Here is a 16,695-nt window from a genome sequence, read left to right on the forward strand (position 1 = left end):
TGTGTTTACTCAAGTCATCCTTTGTGACCCTAATTAGCCAGAGAAGCAGCAGGAGAGAACCTCTAGGAGTCTAAGGTGAGTCAAAACATATGCAGAAAGAGTCCTTACACTCCAGTCCCAGGGCCTTGGTAGCACACAGGGTCTTTGCTGTTGATAGTACTGGCTCTATCCATGACCATTTGAGCTATTTTAGACTTTCCAAAGAAGAAGCTGTTCACCACCATGATTGACACAATTACTAAGATTTGAGTGGGTGGTGTTAGAATTTGAGGATTCTTGTAATAATGATTAAGATTATTTTTGCCAACATTTATTTATCTGCCAAACAAGGTACTGTTCTCTATCCTGAACATGCAGCATGTATTAACATATCTAATACAAGGCAATACTTGTAATATTTACTATACTACAATGAGATACCTAGACACTTACAGGTATCCACATAAGTAGACTCCATAGGTATTATTTCAACAAATGAGAAAATGACACGGAGAAGTACCCTAAGGAGGCCAGAATGCTAGTAGTTGGAGGCATGAGGACCTAACTATAACCTCCCTCATTTTGCTAAACCCCAATATTTTGGTCTGCTCCACCAACAGCTGACATTTACATGTTAAGACACTATTCTAGGTAATAAGCAGAAGATAGACTATTTCTACACTCAGAGAGCCTGCCGGCTACTTTCAAATACTGGTAATCATCTCTGCGGCACTTAAATTTTGTTCCTTTTATTCACCTATGTAGAATTTCCTAACTAGAAATGCTATTCTCCCTTCTGTTTTAGGGCAACTTTAGGCCAGTGGTAACCAACTTTCTCGTCAATTTAGCCACACCTACAGAATGGCTGGTAACATGTCAAAACTGAAGATCAACTTTTCTGACAACTAATGTTGACATTGCCACGATCCACGTACGACAGGTTGGAAACGCGTGTTAGGCCAATGCTACAAAACAAAGTTTTGATACATTTGATCAAAATCGATCTTCAGGGACTGGGGTTGTGGCTCAGTGGTAGAGCACTTGCCTGGCACTCGTGAAGCACTGGATTCCATCCTTAGCACCACATTAAAAAATAAATAAATAATAGTATTATTTTTTTTAAAAAATCGATCTTCAGTCCCATCTCTCATCTTCACCTGCCCCACATTTAATTTTTCATTCTAAATGTACTTAAGCTTCTCTGATCCCCACTCTATGCCCCTGGAGTGAAATTAGGGCTTGGACACCACTTGAATCTATGAGGGTAGGAGTTGGACATAAAATTGAACTGCTTGAGATCTTCTCCCATTAAACTTCTTAGAGGGAAAAACACAGGCTTTGGACAAGGTATTTGTAATTACTCGAGCAGGAACAAAAAGGGAAAGACATGGGAAGTGTTTGAACGGCTGGGAACCAATTCGGACGAAATGCAGAGTGGCGGGGAGACGGCTGCCAAAGCCTGTGCCTCAGGTTTCGCGGCTCCGTTTTATACGTGCCGTCCAGGGCCCTTTTTTGGCGAGGGCGGTGGACACAGCGTCTGCGTATCCTACTTCCCATTTCGAGGGCGGTCCTCCCTGGGAGGTCGCCGAGCCCGTTTCTGGGGAAACGTGGGCTTCTCCTCGGGGTGCCCGAGCCCTTCCCGTGGGGTGGCGAGATGCCCGCCCGCGGCAGGTGGCCCGGCACACACCGCCGCGGTCGCCCCGCGGGCTCCTGACGTCCGGCTGACTCCGGCGACCCGACCGGGCCGGGGTGCCCCCGCGAGCGTGCGTAACGTGCCCCCCACAACGTGACGCACGCGCCGCACCGGGCGGAGTGCGGGCGGAAGTCGGCGTCTGCGGCGGGGAGAAAGGAAAGGAGCGGCGGCTGGGTGCGGCGCGGCGAGGCCCCGAGCTGGCGGGCGGGCGGGCGCCGCCTCCTCCCCCGCCCCCGCCCAGGATGGAAGTGACGACAGCAGCCGAGGAGGTCACTTCCTGCTGGGGTGGATGAGGAGGAGCTGGAGACGCCGCGGAGGAGACCGGACCGAAGACGGACCGTGCTGGAGAGAGGTGAGTCCCGCGTCGCCGCGGCCGCCGGGCCCCTCGGGGCCAGCAGCCCCGGACCCCGACAGGGACAGCGTCCCCGGCGCCCGGGGCGCTCCCCGGGCCGTGCCATCCCCGCCGGGCCTCACCCTGCGCGGGGGGCGGGGGAGGAAGGGGCCCGTGTCTGCGAGGCGGCCGGGATCCCGGCAGCGTTCGCGAACACCCGGCCGGGGAGATGAGGGGCGCCGGGGCCCTGGGGGCCGAGGAGGCCGGCACCGGGAGCAGCCGCGGGCGTCCGCAGCGCCGGACCGAGAATGTCTCCCTCGGGGAACGGTCGCGAACGGAGGCAGGGCAGGGGGCCGAGGTGCCGAGGGGAGTCTCTGGTTCCGCTTGGACGGAGTCTCGGGGTGAATTTGTGAGGAGCTTGCAGAGGCGCCTCCGGGCTGTTGGAAGAGGGCCTTGATGGCACAGTGGGACAGCTGGGGTATCCAGAAGGGGCTTCCAGATCAGGTCATCGTTGCAGCGGGGTTTGCACCTCTGGCCGTGCGGGATCGAGGGTATTCCTGGGGGCAGGGTCAAGACCCCGCCGTGGACAGAGCAATCCAGTAGTTTCGAGTCCAGGGCGGCTTCCTTGCAACCGTGGGGAAATTACTGTTTTTCCTTCCTCACTGTCACGGAAATGGGAGAGGAAACTCCTGCCTCAGCCCTGGTGCCTTGTTATTGTGTATGGTGTGCGTCTGTTTGCCTGGGTGTCTGTCTGCCTCTGTGTCTGTATGCCTGTGTGTCTGTGTCTGTTTTCTCCTTCCTTTGGGCTATTGATCTTCTCCCTGGCCCCTGGTAGTTTCATGGGCTGATACTGGTCTCCTTGTATGTATGGTGAGAAAGAAAATTAAAAGGATCTAGAGGAATCCCAAATAAGATGAGATTTCCAAGATTAGGAATTTGTCCCCGCCCGACCCTGGGGCCAATGAGGCACCTGCATTCCCTCTAGACTCCTGTAATATGGGTGCTGAGGGCCTGTCATCCACCCTGGGGAACAATGAGGGTAAATCTGCCCTCTCCTGCCCTCATCTCCCTCTGGCAGTTTCACCCCTCCCTCCTCTTTGCTGAAGGGACTCACTGACACCAAGCTGCTTGCTGCTTGGAACAGGAAATTTATTGAGGAACTGTAAATCTGGATGGAATGAATTCAGATCTTCATAGCAGGACTCCCTCCACTCATTGACCAGAAGGACCACAGAAATGACTGCTGCTTTTCCCCACTCCTTCCTTCCAGTTAAAAGATAACATAAAATTTTTTTCTCAGGAAACTTGAGGAGAGTGTGTGTGTGTGTGTGTGTGTGTGTGTGTCTGTCTGTCTGTCTGTCTGTCTGTCTCCATGTCCTATACAGTGACTCTACATATGTGTGTTTACTTCCTGTATCCAGAGTATTTTTCAAGGGGAAGGGGACAGTTTCTGACTAGGAGGAGTTTTCCTTCCATCTCACATAATTCAGTAAAATAAATCAAAATCAGATGTTCATTCTTGAGGGAATCAGATGGATTTGGATTTTTTTTCATCCTTTTTTAAACAGGTACATCTGGGTGAACTCAGGCTTGTGTATCTTGGCATGTGAACCTGTCTAGTAATAGAAGACAAACTGTTTGACTTGTTTGGGCTGCCTTTTTGGGCCCATTTCACTGTACCCTTCCTTTTTCTTTTCTTTTCTTTTCTTTTTTTTTTTTTAACATTTGGAGAGTTGATCAGGAGGAAGAAAGCAAATATTAAGGACAGTGTTTACACTTTGTGGTTTAAAGTCAGGTGAGAGATAATGGCTTTTGAAGCTGATGACCTGAGGACCATCATTTGATGACTTGCAGATTAGCAGTTTAGAGATGTCATATTTGAAAGACAGAGGGTTGCATAAGGAAGGAAAGACAGGGAAAAGGAAGTTTGGGGAAGATTGTGCCAGAAAAACTCAGGAGGATAATAAATAAGTAGCATCTTAAATAATCCTATGGCTTGTGTCTCTCAGCAGGAGGGCGAAAATGAAAGCAGGCTGTAGCATCGTGGAAAAGCCAGAAGGAGGTGGAGGTGAGCAGAAGTTAATCATCTCTGATGCACCTGGAATGTCCCTCTGTGGTTCCTATTCTGTGCACTTGGATTTTGTTCACAAATGTAACTCCATGACTGATAGCCTCCTGACTGGGACAGTTGTAGGCCTGTTTCCTTTGAATGTGTATTGAACACATTTGATCAGCACACCATTATCTCAAGTTTTAGAGTCTCTTTCCTGTTAGAAAAATAATTCCAACCTTAAAGATAAGAGGAGTTTTCAGCTGTATTTTCCTAAAATATTAGTTTATCTTTCCCATTTGTTCCTTTTGGAACTTTTGTGCCCCCATGGGAGTAGGTTTGGTATATAATAATGTGTGGAAAGGTAAATGATTAGGGCACCTGGGTTCTGCTGCCAGATTCTATCCAATTCATTGATTGCCACAAGAATAAGTCATTTCTCTGTCCTTTTCTCTCCTCTGTTGTGGTTAGCCCCAGATGACTAAAAGGGTGTTTGTGGCATGTTTACAAAGCACTCTAGAGATTCTGAGCAGTGGAATGTGAAGTTGGGGGTGCTGGTATGTATGTACCTAGCTCCTGACTACTTTGATCTTGCTGTTTTCACACTAAAGGGTATCAGTTTCCTGATTGGGCCTACAAAACAGAGTCGTCCCCTGGCTCCCGGCAGATCCAGCTGTGGCACTTCATCCTGGAGCTGCTGCAGAAGGAAGAGTTCCGCCATGTCATCGCCTGGCAGCAGGGAGAGTATGGGGAGTTTGTCATCAAGGATCCCGATGAAGTGGCCCGCCTCTGGGGCCGCAGGAAATGCAAACCACAGATGAATTATGACAAGTTGAGCCGAGCCCTCAGGTAAAAGAAAGGACTCTCAAATCTGTGGTGTTAACAGATTGGAAGGAGACTAGGCAGTTTGGTGAATGTTAGATAAAAAGGGTATCAGGTGATAAGAGACAGCACTCTCTCAGTGAATAATGTGTAGCTTTTAAAGTGGGAGTCAGAGCTATTGAATCCTAGTAGCACAGGCACAGGAGGAGAAAAGACATATCTTTGGTTCTATGTAGGAGGGAATTCCAATGTGGCTGGCACTGGATCCTGATAGACAGCCGCTTCTGCTCTGTAGTGGGCGAGAGTGTGTGGTGAAACATGGTTTGGAGCTCGTTTATAATCGTTTAGACTTCCCTGTCGGGAGTTTATTAGAATTTCTCTTATTTGGGCTCCCCTGGGAGAAGCTAGGAAGGGGTGAAGCTAGCATAGGAGGAGGGCTCACCGAATGGCGCTGACCCAGCTACTCAGGAACTGAATCTGTGGGCTCAGTTGTCAGTGCATAGATTGCTCTACAATTTGATTACTATAAGTTCTCAGGCTCTCTTTTCAGTCTTAAAATTTCATAACCCTTTAGCCCTCAAGGGGCCAGAAGGCAATTTATGACCTGAGCTATTAAATAGAAGCCAGGCTAAAGGTTCCATGTACGTCAAAGTTCCCCTGCCTTTCTTCATTCTTAGTGACCCTGAACGTAAAATCTGTGTAGCACTCTTCTGGATCCTCCCCCATCCCTTTGAGTCTTTGAAAGTGAAGCAGGCCAGGCTGGCTGCTATTTTCCAGATCAGGGTATGCCATTGTCTCACTGGCCACCATAAAACAGTTCTACATTCCTTTGTGCCTTGAGCATCCAACCTCCTAGGAGAGGTGTCTGCCCCCACCTGGGCCAGACAGAACCTAGGCAGTTAGTGACATGGAATGGAACTGGAAGGAAGTAGACTAGAAATGAAATTGTAGAGAGATGGAGGAGAAAGGTGATTAGAGCTAGGATAGGTGTTTAGGATCTTAAAGTGAGGAAGTCTATGTAAAGCTGTAGCCAAAGACTAGAGCTAATTGAAAATTGAATGAAAAAGTGAGCTCTTAGGCCTTCCAACTCTAACCTAATGGCTGCAAAAGAATGAAGAAGATGTTTGCAAGTAATACTTAAAGCAAGAATTGTTATTCTTAGCGATTATTTAAAATATATCAAAATCTGTCAATAGCCTGAAGATAAATTGACGAGTATTCCCATTTTTGCAGATACTATTACAACAAGAGGATCCTTCATAAAACAAAAGGGAAAAGATTTACTTACAAATTTAACTTCAACAAACTGGTGATGCCCAACTACCCATTCATCAACATTCGATCAAGTGGTAAGATGCAGACTCCTTTGGTTGGTAGTGAATTTTGAGTTAAATATTTTCAGAAAACCAGTTCTAATCCAGGCATGGTGGCACATTGCCTGTAATCCCAGCTGCTTGGGAGGCTGAGGCAGAAGGATCACAAGGTCAAAGTCAGCATCAGCAATTTAGAAAGGCCCTAAGCAATTCAGTGAGACCCTGTTTCTAAAAATATATATCTAAAAAGAGGGCTGGAGATGTGGCTCAGTGGTTGTTGCCCTGGGTTCAATTCCCAATACCCAAAAGAAAACGAGTTCTTAGACATGACACATTAAAGGGTATTTTAGAAACACTGAAGTAATGTGAACCCTTGAATTGCCTCTGTGTTCTTCCTGAGTCTCTCCCCATTCATCTCTCTCTTTTTTTTTTTTTTTTTTTTTTTTTTTGGTGGTGCTGAGATTAAACCCAGGACCTTGTGGCATCTCCCCACCACCACTAATCCCTCTCTTAGAGGAAGTAATAGGCTATGCAATAACAAGATACATTTGTTTGGTTTGTTTACTTAGTTACCTTTTATGCATATTATTTGTAATCTCCTAGATATTATTAAACTATCCTGTTTGGGAATGATGCTCCATAGGTTTGCATTGATTCTTTTTTTTTTAAAGATACATACTTAGTTTAACACCCTGCCCAGTGGCTCTTTCATAGATGAGAACCTGTTTCTACAAATACTTCCGATTTTCTATGAACTACCAAGCACTCCCTTATCATGTGAATAATCATCAAAACCACAGCATCCTTGATCAGAGAAGGAGAGGTTCACATGTTTGCAGTGAAAAGTAGTGTCTTTGATCTGCACCAGCAACTCCTCAGACAACAAGACTCTAGGGTTACTTAGCCTTCTTTCCTTTTTTAAGTATAGCAGGGCTTCCCTTCCCCCCCCCCTTCCAGGTTACAGCTTTTCACCACAGCTCCTCACAGAGGCTTTAGATCTGCCTCTCTTAATGCAGAGGCAGTCTCTTATAAAAGTTGTTGTTTATGTTTGATTATTGGGTTTTTTATAAAAAATTGATATCTTTATAGATATCAATTCTTCCCCTACTTACGAAAATAAATTGTATTTAATTAATTTTCCAACCAATTCATCATTGCTCTTTGTGGCCTGTGTTTCAAGGCAAAGAAAGTTGATCTTGATTCTGTAGTAATACAACTTCTCAGAGAAAAGTTGGAAGAAACCTGAAAAATTAGAGCGGGGGTGTGGCTGAGAATATAATGCTAAAATCCATTGCAGATATGTAATTACTACACACAACAAGTTAGGGCAGTTTTAGCTTCACTCTGCTATCATTACAGTTTCATCTCTCTTTCTGTAACCACTCCCTCCTGTCCCTGGGGCATGCATTTAAAAAAAAAAAAAGTGGTATTGGAATGCATCTCTCTAATTACAACCTGTTTTCTTTCCTTGTGCCTGAGGGAGTGGCATTAGGAAATCAGACCTGTTCTAGCCACTGGAATCTTGTTTCCTCTATTTCTCACTTTTGCCCCTTCCCTGTGTGCCTAGAGGTACGGACACTTTAGATGGGAGTACCAGTCATTGAAGAATGTGTTGGGGTTCATACTCATCTATCCCACCCCCAAAAGAATTCTTAATTGGTATTCTTTTTTCTGTCCTTGATTTTTTTTTTTTTTTAATTGAAAACCCAGAAGGCCAGCCACTTGGACAAATTGAAATGGGATGTCTGTCCATCAACCTCTGGGATAAATATGGTTATTTTTGTAGGGCAAGGAAATCTAAACTGTTACTCTGTGAAGACTGGTCTGGAAATCTAATAGTAGTGGCCTGGTACACATGGTCTGCCTGAAAGCAATTGAATCAAAGTTGATCCTTAACAGCCTCAAGACCCTAATCAGAAATTTATGGGGAAAGCAAAACAGCATACATTTCTTTTAGGAATACATTATCATTACTCACATCCTTAGATATAGACAATTCCAAAGAACAGGAGCTACTTTTTTTTTTTTTTTTCTCATGGGGGTTGAAAATTCAGGGGTACTTAACCACTGAGCCACCTGCTTTTTTCAGGGGAGAGAGGACAAGGTCTTGCTAAGTTGCTGAGGCTGACTTTGAATTTGTAATCCTTCTACCTCAGCCTCCTGAGTCACTGGGATTATAGGTAGGTATGCACCACAGTGCCCAGCTTTGGAATTATTTTTTTTTAATAGAGAACTTTTGCCCAAAGAGGCCAAGTATTGTTTAAGTAATGTTAATATGATGACAAAGGGACGGAACATTTATTGAACATCTACTTAATTGAGGTACTTTTGCTTGGTAGTTTGGCAAATTATCTTATTCACATCTTCTAGTCCATTAAAGTATATGTCTCAGTATTCACATTTTATGAATGATAAAAGTCAATGACTGATCAGAGTAGATTGAAGAGTTAGTTATCTGTTGAACAGTTTATCAGGAAACAGTTCCTGAGAGAATGAACTGTTGAAATTTAGCTCTTATTTAATAATTCATACATTTCAAAATCTTAATTGGGTTTTATTCATTTGTTCAACAGATAATGTGTTAAACCCTAAAGAAAAAGAAATGATGGGAGAGTTGTTTCCTTCAAGAACTACAGAATTTAGCAGGAAAAATATATACTAGGTTTAACACAATTGTAAAATGCAAGTGCTTTAAGTAGAGCTGTGTGAATTTAGATCCTAGAGACTTTAAAGGTTTCTGCAAGGTGGATTGATACTTTGGTCTGTGTTTTAAAAAGAAAGGTGGTACATGGCTGATAGTAACATAACTAAATAATATAGAAGTTTATAGAGTAAGAGGGTAAATATTCTTTTCTCTTCCCCCATAATTTCACTTTTTTAACAGTTTATTGTAGTGTATTTCATGTGTAGGTAGTGTTCAAAGTACTTCTACATATAGTAACTCATTTTTATCATTAGTAGCATCCTATAAAATACATCCTGTAGGGCTGGGATTGTGGCTCAGTGGCAGAGCACTTGCCTTACATGTATGAGGCACTGGGTTCAATCCTCAGTACCATATAAAAATAAATAAAGGCCTGTGTCCATCTACAACTAGAAAAAATATTTAAAATATATCCTATAAGATACATTTAATAATGTATTTTAATATCTACTTGTATCTGCATAAGAAACTTTGAAGCTGGGCACGGTGGCACATGCCTGTAATTTTAGCAGCTCAGGAGGCTGAAGCAGGAGGATCACAAATTCAAAGCCAGCCTCAGCAACTTAGCAAGGCCCTGAGCAACTTAGTGAGACCCTGTCTCAAAATAAAAAATAAAAGGGCTGGGGATGTGGCTCAGTAGCTAAGCACCCTTGGGTCTGATTTCTGGTACCAAAAAATAAAAATAAAAAACATTGAAAAAGTACTAGTAAAAATAGTTACCTCTTAGAGGATAAAAGGCAGGACAGATTATTCAGGGATGGACTTGAGATCTCTTGGGCTATTCTCCCTATTCCCACCCCACCCCAGTTTTTCGATTGTTTGTTTTGGAAGACTTCAAATCTCAGAAAAATTGTATTAATAACAGTGAACACCCACATGTCCTTTATCTAGATTCACTAATGGTTAACATTGTTGCCACATTTGTTTTATCTCTTTCTATTTATATATACTTTTTAAATCTTTTGAGATTAAGTTGCAGACATCATGGCACTTCACCCCATGTACTTCAGCATGTATCTCCCAGGAACAAGGACATTCTTTTCCATAACCACAATAACGTTACCACACCCAGGAAGTTTAACAGTGCTCTAACACTGTTACCAAACATGTGGTTCATAGTTGAATGATACATGTACTTCAAAATTTTAATTTTTGAATCATGATTATTATCTAAGAAAAAAATTATTTTAACAACTACATGCAATTTGCTATGTGCTAGTACTATTCCAAGGGCTTTACAAATTTTAATTTTTTTTATTTCTCATAACATTAGGATTGGTTTTATTGCCGCCTATTTTACAGGTAAGGAAACTGAGGCACAGAGAGGTGAATTGTCCAGCTAGAACCAGGGTTTGAACATAGATAAAGACCTTGTTATTTACACTGTTGCCAAAGGGCAATCAGAAACTCCAATTTGGGGCTGGTGTTATGGCTCAGCAGCAGAGTGCTCACCTAGCATGCTTGAGGCCCTGGGTTCGATCCTCGATACCACATAAAAATAAAGCTATTAAACAAAACAAAACCAAAAAAACTTATTTGTACTAGCCACAAGATAGAAGGTACCAGAAGTAAGATTCAGACCTCAGTTTTCCAACTCTACTATTCAAATCTTGTGATGGTTTTACTAAGGCAATTTTCTTTCAGAGCAATAATATTCATTCAAACTTTTTTTAGGGGGGGGACAAATTATTTTCCCTAGCAAAATCTTGGATTTTATATCTTAATATATAATATAATCAGAGGGAAGGGACCAGATTTCTACCTTTCCAACATGGCTCTATCCCACCATCCTTCCCCTTCCCCCTCCCCGATCCAGAGCATTTGGAAAATACTGTGTATTATTTTTCCTTACAGATTTATAGCATGCCTTAATATGCGTAAAGACTGAGATATTGCCTGTTTTAAAAAAAGGCAAGCACCCTACCACTGAGCTATATCCCCAGCCCTAATTTAACCAGTTTTCTAAATTGCTTAGGAGACAAAACTTTCCTTCCCTTCCACATTATCCTTATGACTTATTTTGTCCTTCTGAGTATATACAAGTGGGATTGTTGCTTTTGACTGAATGTACTCTTAATAAAAGCCAAGGATCAAAAGAATCAAAAATGTTAGGATTTAGTCACTGTGATAGACTGAGAAAAAGAGACTTAAGTCCTGGGACTCTTGGCTCTCCTCAAATCCTATGCAGAGCCATTTCTCTGTCTTTCCTAAATTAAGATTAAGTAAAGGGGCTTTAAAAATAAAAGAGTCCTGTAGACAGTTTTCTGTGAAACATCCCTTTGGGCAGTGCTGCTCTGGCAACATTAGCCACATGTGCCTAGAAGCTGTCTTACACATACCAGCCTACTCCAGAGTCACAGCTGAGGGGGTTTTCCAATAGCAAGCATAGGAGACTGGAGCTAACTGGGACCAGTTCCTAACCGCACTGTGTCTTGCCTCTTTTCGTTTTCTCTCCTAGACCACCAGACTTTTGCTGGTCTTTATTTTTCCCCCCTTCCTTTTTTTTCTTCTCGTATGCCTGCCTCAAAGTATCAAGAACCCTTATTAAATCATGATGGAAGCCACCAGAACCTCCAGGAACCTGTGGGGTCCCAAGGCCTCAGGTGGCGTTCCTTTCTCGGGCCTTAAAGGAACTTTTGGGGAGAAGTTGAAAACTTTATGTTCCTCTCAAGTTGGTATGGTTAATAGTGTTAGCTTCCACTTAGAGTTTCACATTTTAACAGTTGAACTTAGGAGAGGGAGGAGCAGGTCCTAGGTTTTCTTCCAGCATCCTCAGTGCTTAAAAGCGGAGTAGGAATGAAGATCATTTTATAAAATGGTCAGAGGTATAAATTTTTAGAGATTGGAAAATATTTGAATCTCTGAGGTAATGATTATTTATCAAAAGTTCCAAATGTATACCACAAGAACTTACCTTAAGAAACAATTTTTTTTTATTAATCTATTTTCATTAAAATATGGTCTTGTTCATGTCCATACAATTCATGTGAGGTGCAGGGTCTTGCATGGCTTTACATATATATATTATTTCCGGTTTTGTTTGTTTAGGTTTGCTTGCTTTGTACGTATAGTCAGAATTATGAGAACAAGAAAAGGTTATTTGCACAGCTGCAAATTGAGACAGGTGACACCTACACAATACTTGGAGTTGCAGAGAAGGTTGCTGTTGTATCCCATTCATTCATTCACTTAATACTTATTGAGCACCTACTAATTGTTAAGCCTTGAATTGCTGGGAAGACAGTTGTGGACTATTGGAAGTCTCTGCCTGGTGAATTTATGTTTTAAAATATTAATATCAACAAATAAAGAACATTGAAGATACTAAGGAGTAGTGTGAAGACAACTTAAGGAGCTGGAGAAAGATGGCAACTAAGTTGAATGGGAGAGCTGTGGTCATTACTGGGAAGGTGGGGAACTGTGGGATTTGGTCCATTTGAGATGTTTGTTTCCTGTTGGGGCTATCTGTTGTGTACCTCATTAGCACAAGTAAAAATGCTAGCAGCCTGAGCAACCAGACCTCCAACGGAGCCTTTGTCTTTCCCCCGCTGCAGGTGTGGTTCCTCAGAGCGCGCCTCCAGTGCCAACGGCCTCTTCCCGCTTCCACTTCTCACCCCTGGACACCCATTCTCCGACTGGTGATGTGCAGCCCGGCCGGTTCTCTGCCAGTACCCTCACTGCTTCTGGCCAGGAGAGTAATGGCACTGATAGGAAGGTGGAGCTTCCGGAGCTGGAGGATGGCTCAGCTGCCGACTGGCGCCGGGGCGTGGACCTCATGTCTTCCCGGAATGCTGTCGGTGGAGGCGGGCTGGGCCACCAGAAACGCAAGCCCGACATAATGCTTCCTCTGTTCACTAGACCCGGGATGTACCCTGACCCCCACAGCCCCTTCGCTGTCTCTCCCATCCCTGGCCGTGGAGGTGTCCTCAATGTCCCCATTTCGCCAGCCCTCTCCCTGACTCCCACCATCTTCTCCTACAGCCCCTCCCCGGGTCTGAGCCCCTTCACCAGCAATAGTTGCTTCTCCTTCAACCCAGAAGAAATGAAACACTACCTTCATTCTCAAGCCTGCTCCGTATTCAACTACCACCTGAGCCCTCGGACTTTCCCCCGCTACCCTGGGCTCATGGTTCCGCCACTGCAATGCCAAGTGCATCCCGAGGAGTCCACTCCGTTTTCTATCAAGCTGCAGCCCCCGCCCGCTGGGCGCAAGAACCGTGAGAGAGTAGAGAGCAGTGAGGAGTCAGCACCTGCTGCTGCACCCACCATGGCTCCTGTGCCCCCGCGAATTAAGGTGGAGCCCACAGCCGAGAAGGATCCTGAGAGCCTTAGGCAGCCAGCCCAAGAGAAGGAAGAGCACCCTCAAGAAGAGGGCACCGTGCCGAGCAGGACCACGGAAGAAGAGAAAGGTACTGTCTTTGCTCGCCCTGCTGCCCCACCCACCTGGCCCCCAGGCCCCACCAGCACTGCTAGTGAAGAACCCCTAGAGGTGACTGAAGACAGTGAGGACAGGTCTGGCAAAGAGCCCAGTGCACCAGAGAAGAAAGAAGACGCTTTGATGCCCCCCAAGCTTCGATTGAAGAGGCGCTGGAATGATGACCCTGAAGCCCGGGAGCTGAGTAAGAAGGGCAAGTTCCTCTGGAACGGGTCAGGACCCCGGGGCTTGGCAACAGCAGCCGCAGATGCGTAGAACTGCAAGTGGGCCGGGAGCTGTTTATATTGTAGTCAAATACATACATGTATTTATGTAGCAAGATCTGGGGGGCGGGGGGCGGGAGTTAGGCTGGTTTGATCATCTGGGGCATAGACTCATACTTTTCTGTTGGGGATGGGATGGGTGTCTTCTGTTGTAAATTAGGTCAGATGTGAACACACTTTTTTTTTTCCTGGTGAGTAGTAGGACACAGAGAGGGTATGTGAACTGAAAGGGGAAGGAGCCTGTTTTCCGTTTGAGGCTTACACTTCCTGACAAGGAAATTCCTAAAGGGCCCAGGTACTTTTTGGTCCTGTAGTAGTTTGGGTTCCAGGCTTTTTCTTTTCTATTGTATTTATGTATGAAAAGCCATTAATGAGTTTCTGTGCTCGCAGAGAGAGACTTAAAAGGGAAAGGTCCTGGCTGGGAGGTTGTGCAGTGAGAGACCATTAAATACTAAGTATTTTGCCTGAAATGTTACTTTATAATTATTTCAAGGGAGGAATAAGGTAATTTCAGTCTTAGGGGTGGGGAGGGATGTTCAGATGTCAATTTTCCTTTTTCTCTCTCTTTTCTCTAGTTGTTATTTGCCATTTCTCTTTTCCTTTTTAAAAACTGCTTTCAGGACACATGAGTGTACTGCCAGTTAGAGTGGGGCTGAGGCATGGAGCTGGCCGCCTCTCAGGGGCAGGGTTGGGGCAGGAAACCTTGCTGCGAGCTCCTTGGACTTTTTACCTACTTCACCTATTAAGAAGCCATGAGGAGTTGCAAACTCTTGTTCAGGGAAGAAAGAAGAGGGCAGGAGGAAGTAACCCAATGCCTTTAAAAACAAAACAAATGAAAAACATGATCCTCATTGTTCTTTTCCATTGTGGGTTTGGGAAGCCAAACCAAAGTTTGACTGTGAGCAAGTTCACTGAGAAGGCATGACAACATTGCTGAAGATGTCTTTCCATTGTGTCTGGTCCTCTTATCATTTTCTGAAGTCGAGCCTTAACTATGAACATACTTCAAGAGATACGGGTCTGTCAACATAAACCTGTAAAGGGCATGGACAGCTTTTCAGATAATCCAGGAATGTTGAGACTTGCTTCAATTCCTAGCTGGTATTTAGTCACTCCCTCTTGATGTTGTCGGAATGGGTAGCAGAAAGGCAGGGTCGTGGGAGCTCAGGGCAGATGGTACCTGGAAGCACAGAAAGTAGCTGGGGGAACAAGTGGATGTTTGTCATGAGCAAAGGAAGAGGTGGAAAGACGCTGAAGGCAGCCAGAGGCCACAGGCCTGGTGTGAGTGAAGGTTGATGTCTGTCTTGCGATGGTGCCCTTCTTGCCGCCCCGTTTGCCCACATTGTTCTGAGCCTCCTGATCGACTGTCTTGCTTGAGACTCCAGACAGGAATTGTCTCTTTGTGGGAAATTCTCTTCCAACAACTTCAAAGGAAAGGGAAAGTATTGATCTTATGTGAAGCAAAAACTAAGGCTGGGTGTAGCTCTCTAGTACAGCACTTGCCTAGCATGCAGAGGGCCCTGGGTGTGATCCCAGCACCACAATAAGAAGAAAAGAAAAAACTAGGGGCAGAGAGAAAGTAACAGCAGCCAACCTTCTGTGTGTGTGCACGTACCTCCTTAGTGTACATGAACGGAAACTCCTGGCTGTGGCTCAGATCCAGCTGGCAGCCAAGCAGAGGGAGGGAAATAATGCACTGTCTGTTGAGGGTAAGGGGTGGTGTCTAGGAACTGGAGAAAATCCTGACTTCACCTTGGCCTGAAAGACATAACTAGGGAACCTTTGAGAGTTCTTTTAATTGTGGGGTGTTTTTTTTTTTCTTTTAAAACTGGAGTATGTGCATGAGACAGGGATTTAGGAAAGGTTAGAGCAGGTGAGAGACACAAGATGGCCTGGGATGACTTAAGTCCAGCATGCTATTTCTTGGCATGCAACTGAACTTGATCCAAGTTCCCTAAGTGACTCATCTTTGCCCAGGAAAGGAATTGAGTGTGGTCCCTAAGACTCAGGCTTAGTCAGGCTGAGAGGGCTCCCCAGTCAGGCTGCCTTGGCGGTTGTGTTTTTACCAGTTTCCTTCTCTGCACCTCGATTTACCTCTGACTTCGAAAGCAGGCCCGGCAGGTGGATGAGGGCTCTCTGCTTGGCATTGCCCGATCTAACCAGGGAGGCCAGCTGGCCACCCACTGTCCACTACAGGGGAGGGCCAGCAGGTGTCGGTATGAACTCAGGAATAGAAACACGAGGCCTTTAAAATAAGAGAGGGAAGAAAATCAATGATGCATACCTGTAACCCCCTAGAACCCAAGTGCCAGAATTAATTCCTAGATGCTGCTTCTGTTTGAACAAAAAGTCACTGCTTTTACACTTGAAAAATCATACTCAAAATGTTCAACTCCATGAAATATGTTTTTTGGCTTTAAGAAGTTGTTTGGTGTTTAACTGTTTTCTTTGATTGCCATTCCACCAGTAACTGTTGTTTGATTTGCACTGCACACTGGGGTTTGGGGGTGGGGGGGCTTCTATAGAGCCGAACTTGGGCTTGCTCAGGAAGTGGACCAGGGAATGTAGAGATTGTTGATATTTCCTGGAGCAGAGGAGTGAGAGTTTTTTCTCCTCCTCAGCGTACTCCTAGCAGCTCCTGTCACCAACCTGGTACAAAGCCAGGCCTTTCTCTTCCATGAGCATCTCATCACTGTCCAGCAGCATGTGGAAGAAGGGGAGACAAAAACCGGACCTATATCGTGTCTCCCATTTTTTCCAAGTTTTGCTGTGCCAAATGTTTAAAACTTTGTAAACATAATGAAATTTCATTAATCAAGAACTTATTCATGTAAACAGATTGCTTTTGTAGCTATAGAAAACAGTAGAGATCTTTTAAGGGCACCCAGCCTTGCTGAGCTCACCTTTTTTCCTGAAGAAGGATAGAGGTGAACTATAAACCATTCACCAAGTCCCTCCACCCAAATTACCAAGCTGCGCTGCATTAAACCCACCTCACTAATATAGGGAAACTATTGCATCCTAGCGACCCATGGGCCAAGAAACTTTTAGAAGCATTAAAAAAATAGTTGAGGTATATCACTTCTCACCAAGTGGTTAGAGTCA

At 44.7% G+C, this 16,695-nt stretch overlaps 1 protein-coding gene across 3 annotated transcripts; it reads left to right on the plus strand.

Annotated features, from left to right (window-relative positions):
- The first annotated feature begins 1,883 nt into the window (after positions 1-1,883).
- Positions 1,884-15,026, plus strand: Etv3 (ETS variant transcription factor 3). 3 transcript variants are annotated; one of them, XM_021730557.3, is made up of 5 exons: positions 1,884-2,024; positions 4,013-4,071; positions 4,665-4,902; positions 6,109-6,224; positions 12,447-15,026. In XM_021730557.3, exons 2-5 carry the CDS (start codon positions 4,026-4,028, stop codon positions 13,580-13,582), a joined length of 1,536 nt encoding a protein of 511 aa, XP_021586232.2. In that variant the 5' UTR covers positions 1,884-2,024; positions 4,013-4,025; the 3' UTR covers positions 13,583-15,026. The 3 variants fall into 3 exon arrangements, with proteins under 3 accessions (XP_021586232.2, XP_077883461.1, XP_077883460.1); XM_078027334.1 differs by having other exon boundaries at positions 1,910-2,024; positions 4,016-4,071; XM_078027335.1 differs by lacking the exon at positions 4,013-4,071 and having other exon boundaries at positions 1,895-2,024.
- Positions 15,027-16,695: the final 1,669 nt, after the last annotated feature.

The sequence above is a fragment of the Ictidomys tridecemlineatus genome, chromosome 11, assembly GCF_052094955.1.
Source record: "Ictidomys tridecemlineatus isolate mIctTri1 chromosome 11, mIctTri1.hap1, whole genome shotgun sequence".
NCBI lineage: Eukaryota > Metazoa > Chordata > Mammalia > Rodentia > Sciuridae > Ictidomys > Ictidomys tridecemlineatus.

Bases quoted from the DNA above. Each gene is read 5' to 3' on its own strand.
- Etv3 (XM_021730557.3), top strand. From the start codon at position 4,026: ATGAAAGCAGGCTGTAGCATCGTGGAAAAGCCAGAAGGAGGTGGAG. The intron at 4,903-6,108 runs GTAAAAGAAAGG...CCATTTTTGCAG, and splicing joins AAGTTGAGCCGAGCCCTCAG to ATACTATTACAACAAGAGGA. The intron at 6,225-12,446 runs GTAAGATGCAGA...CCCCCGCTGCAG, and splicing joins CATCAACATTCGATCAAGTG to GTGTGGTTCCTCAGAGCGCG.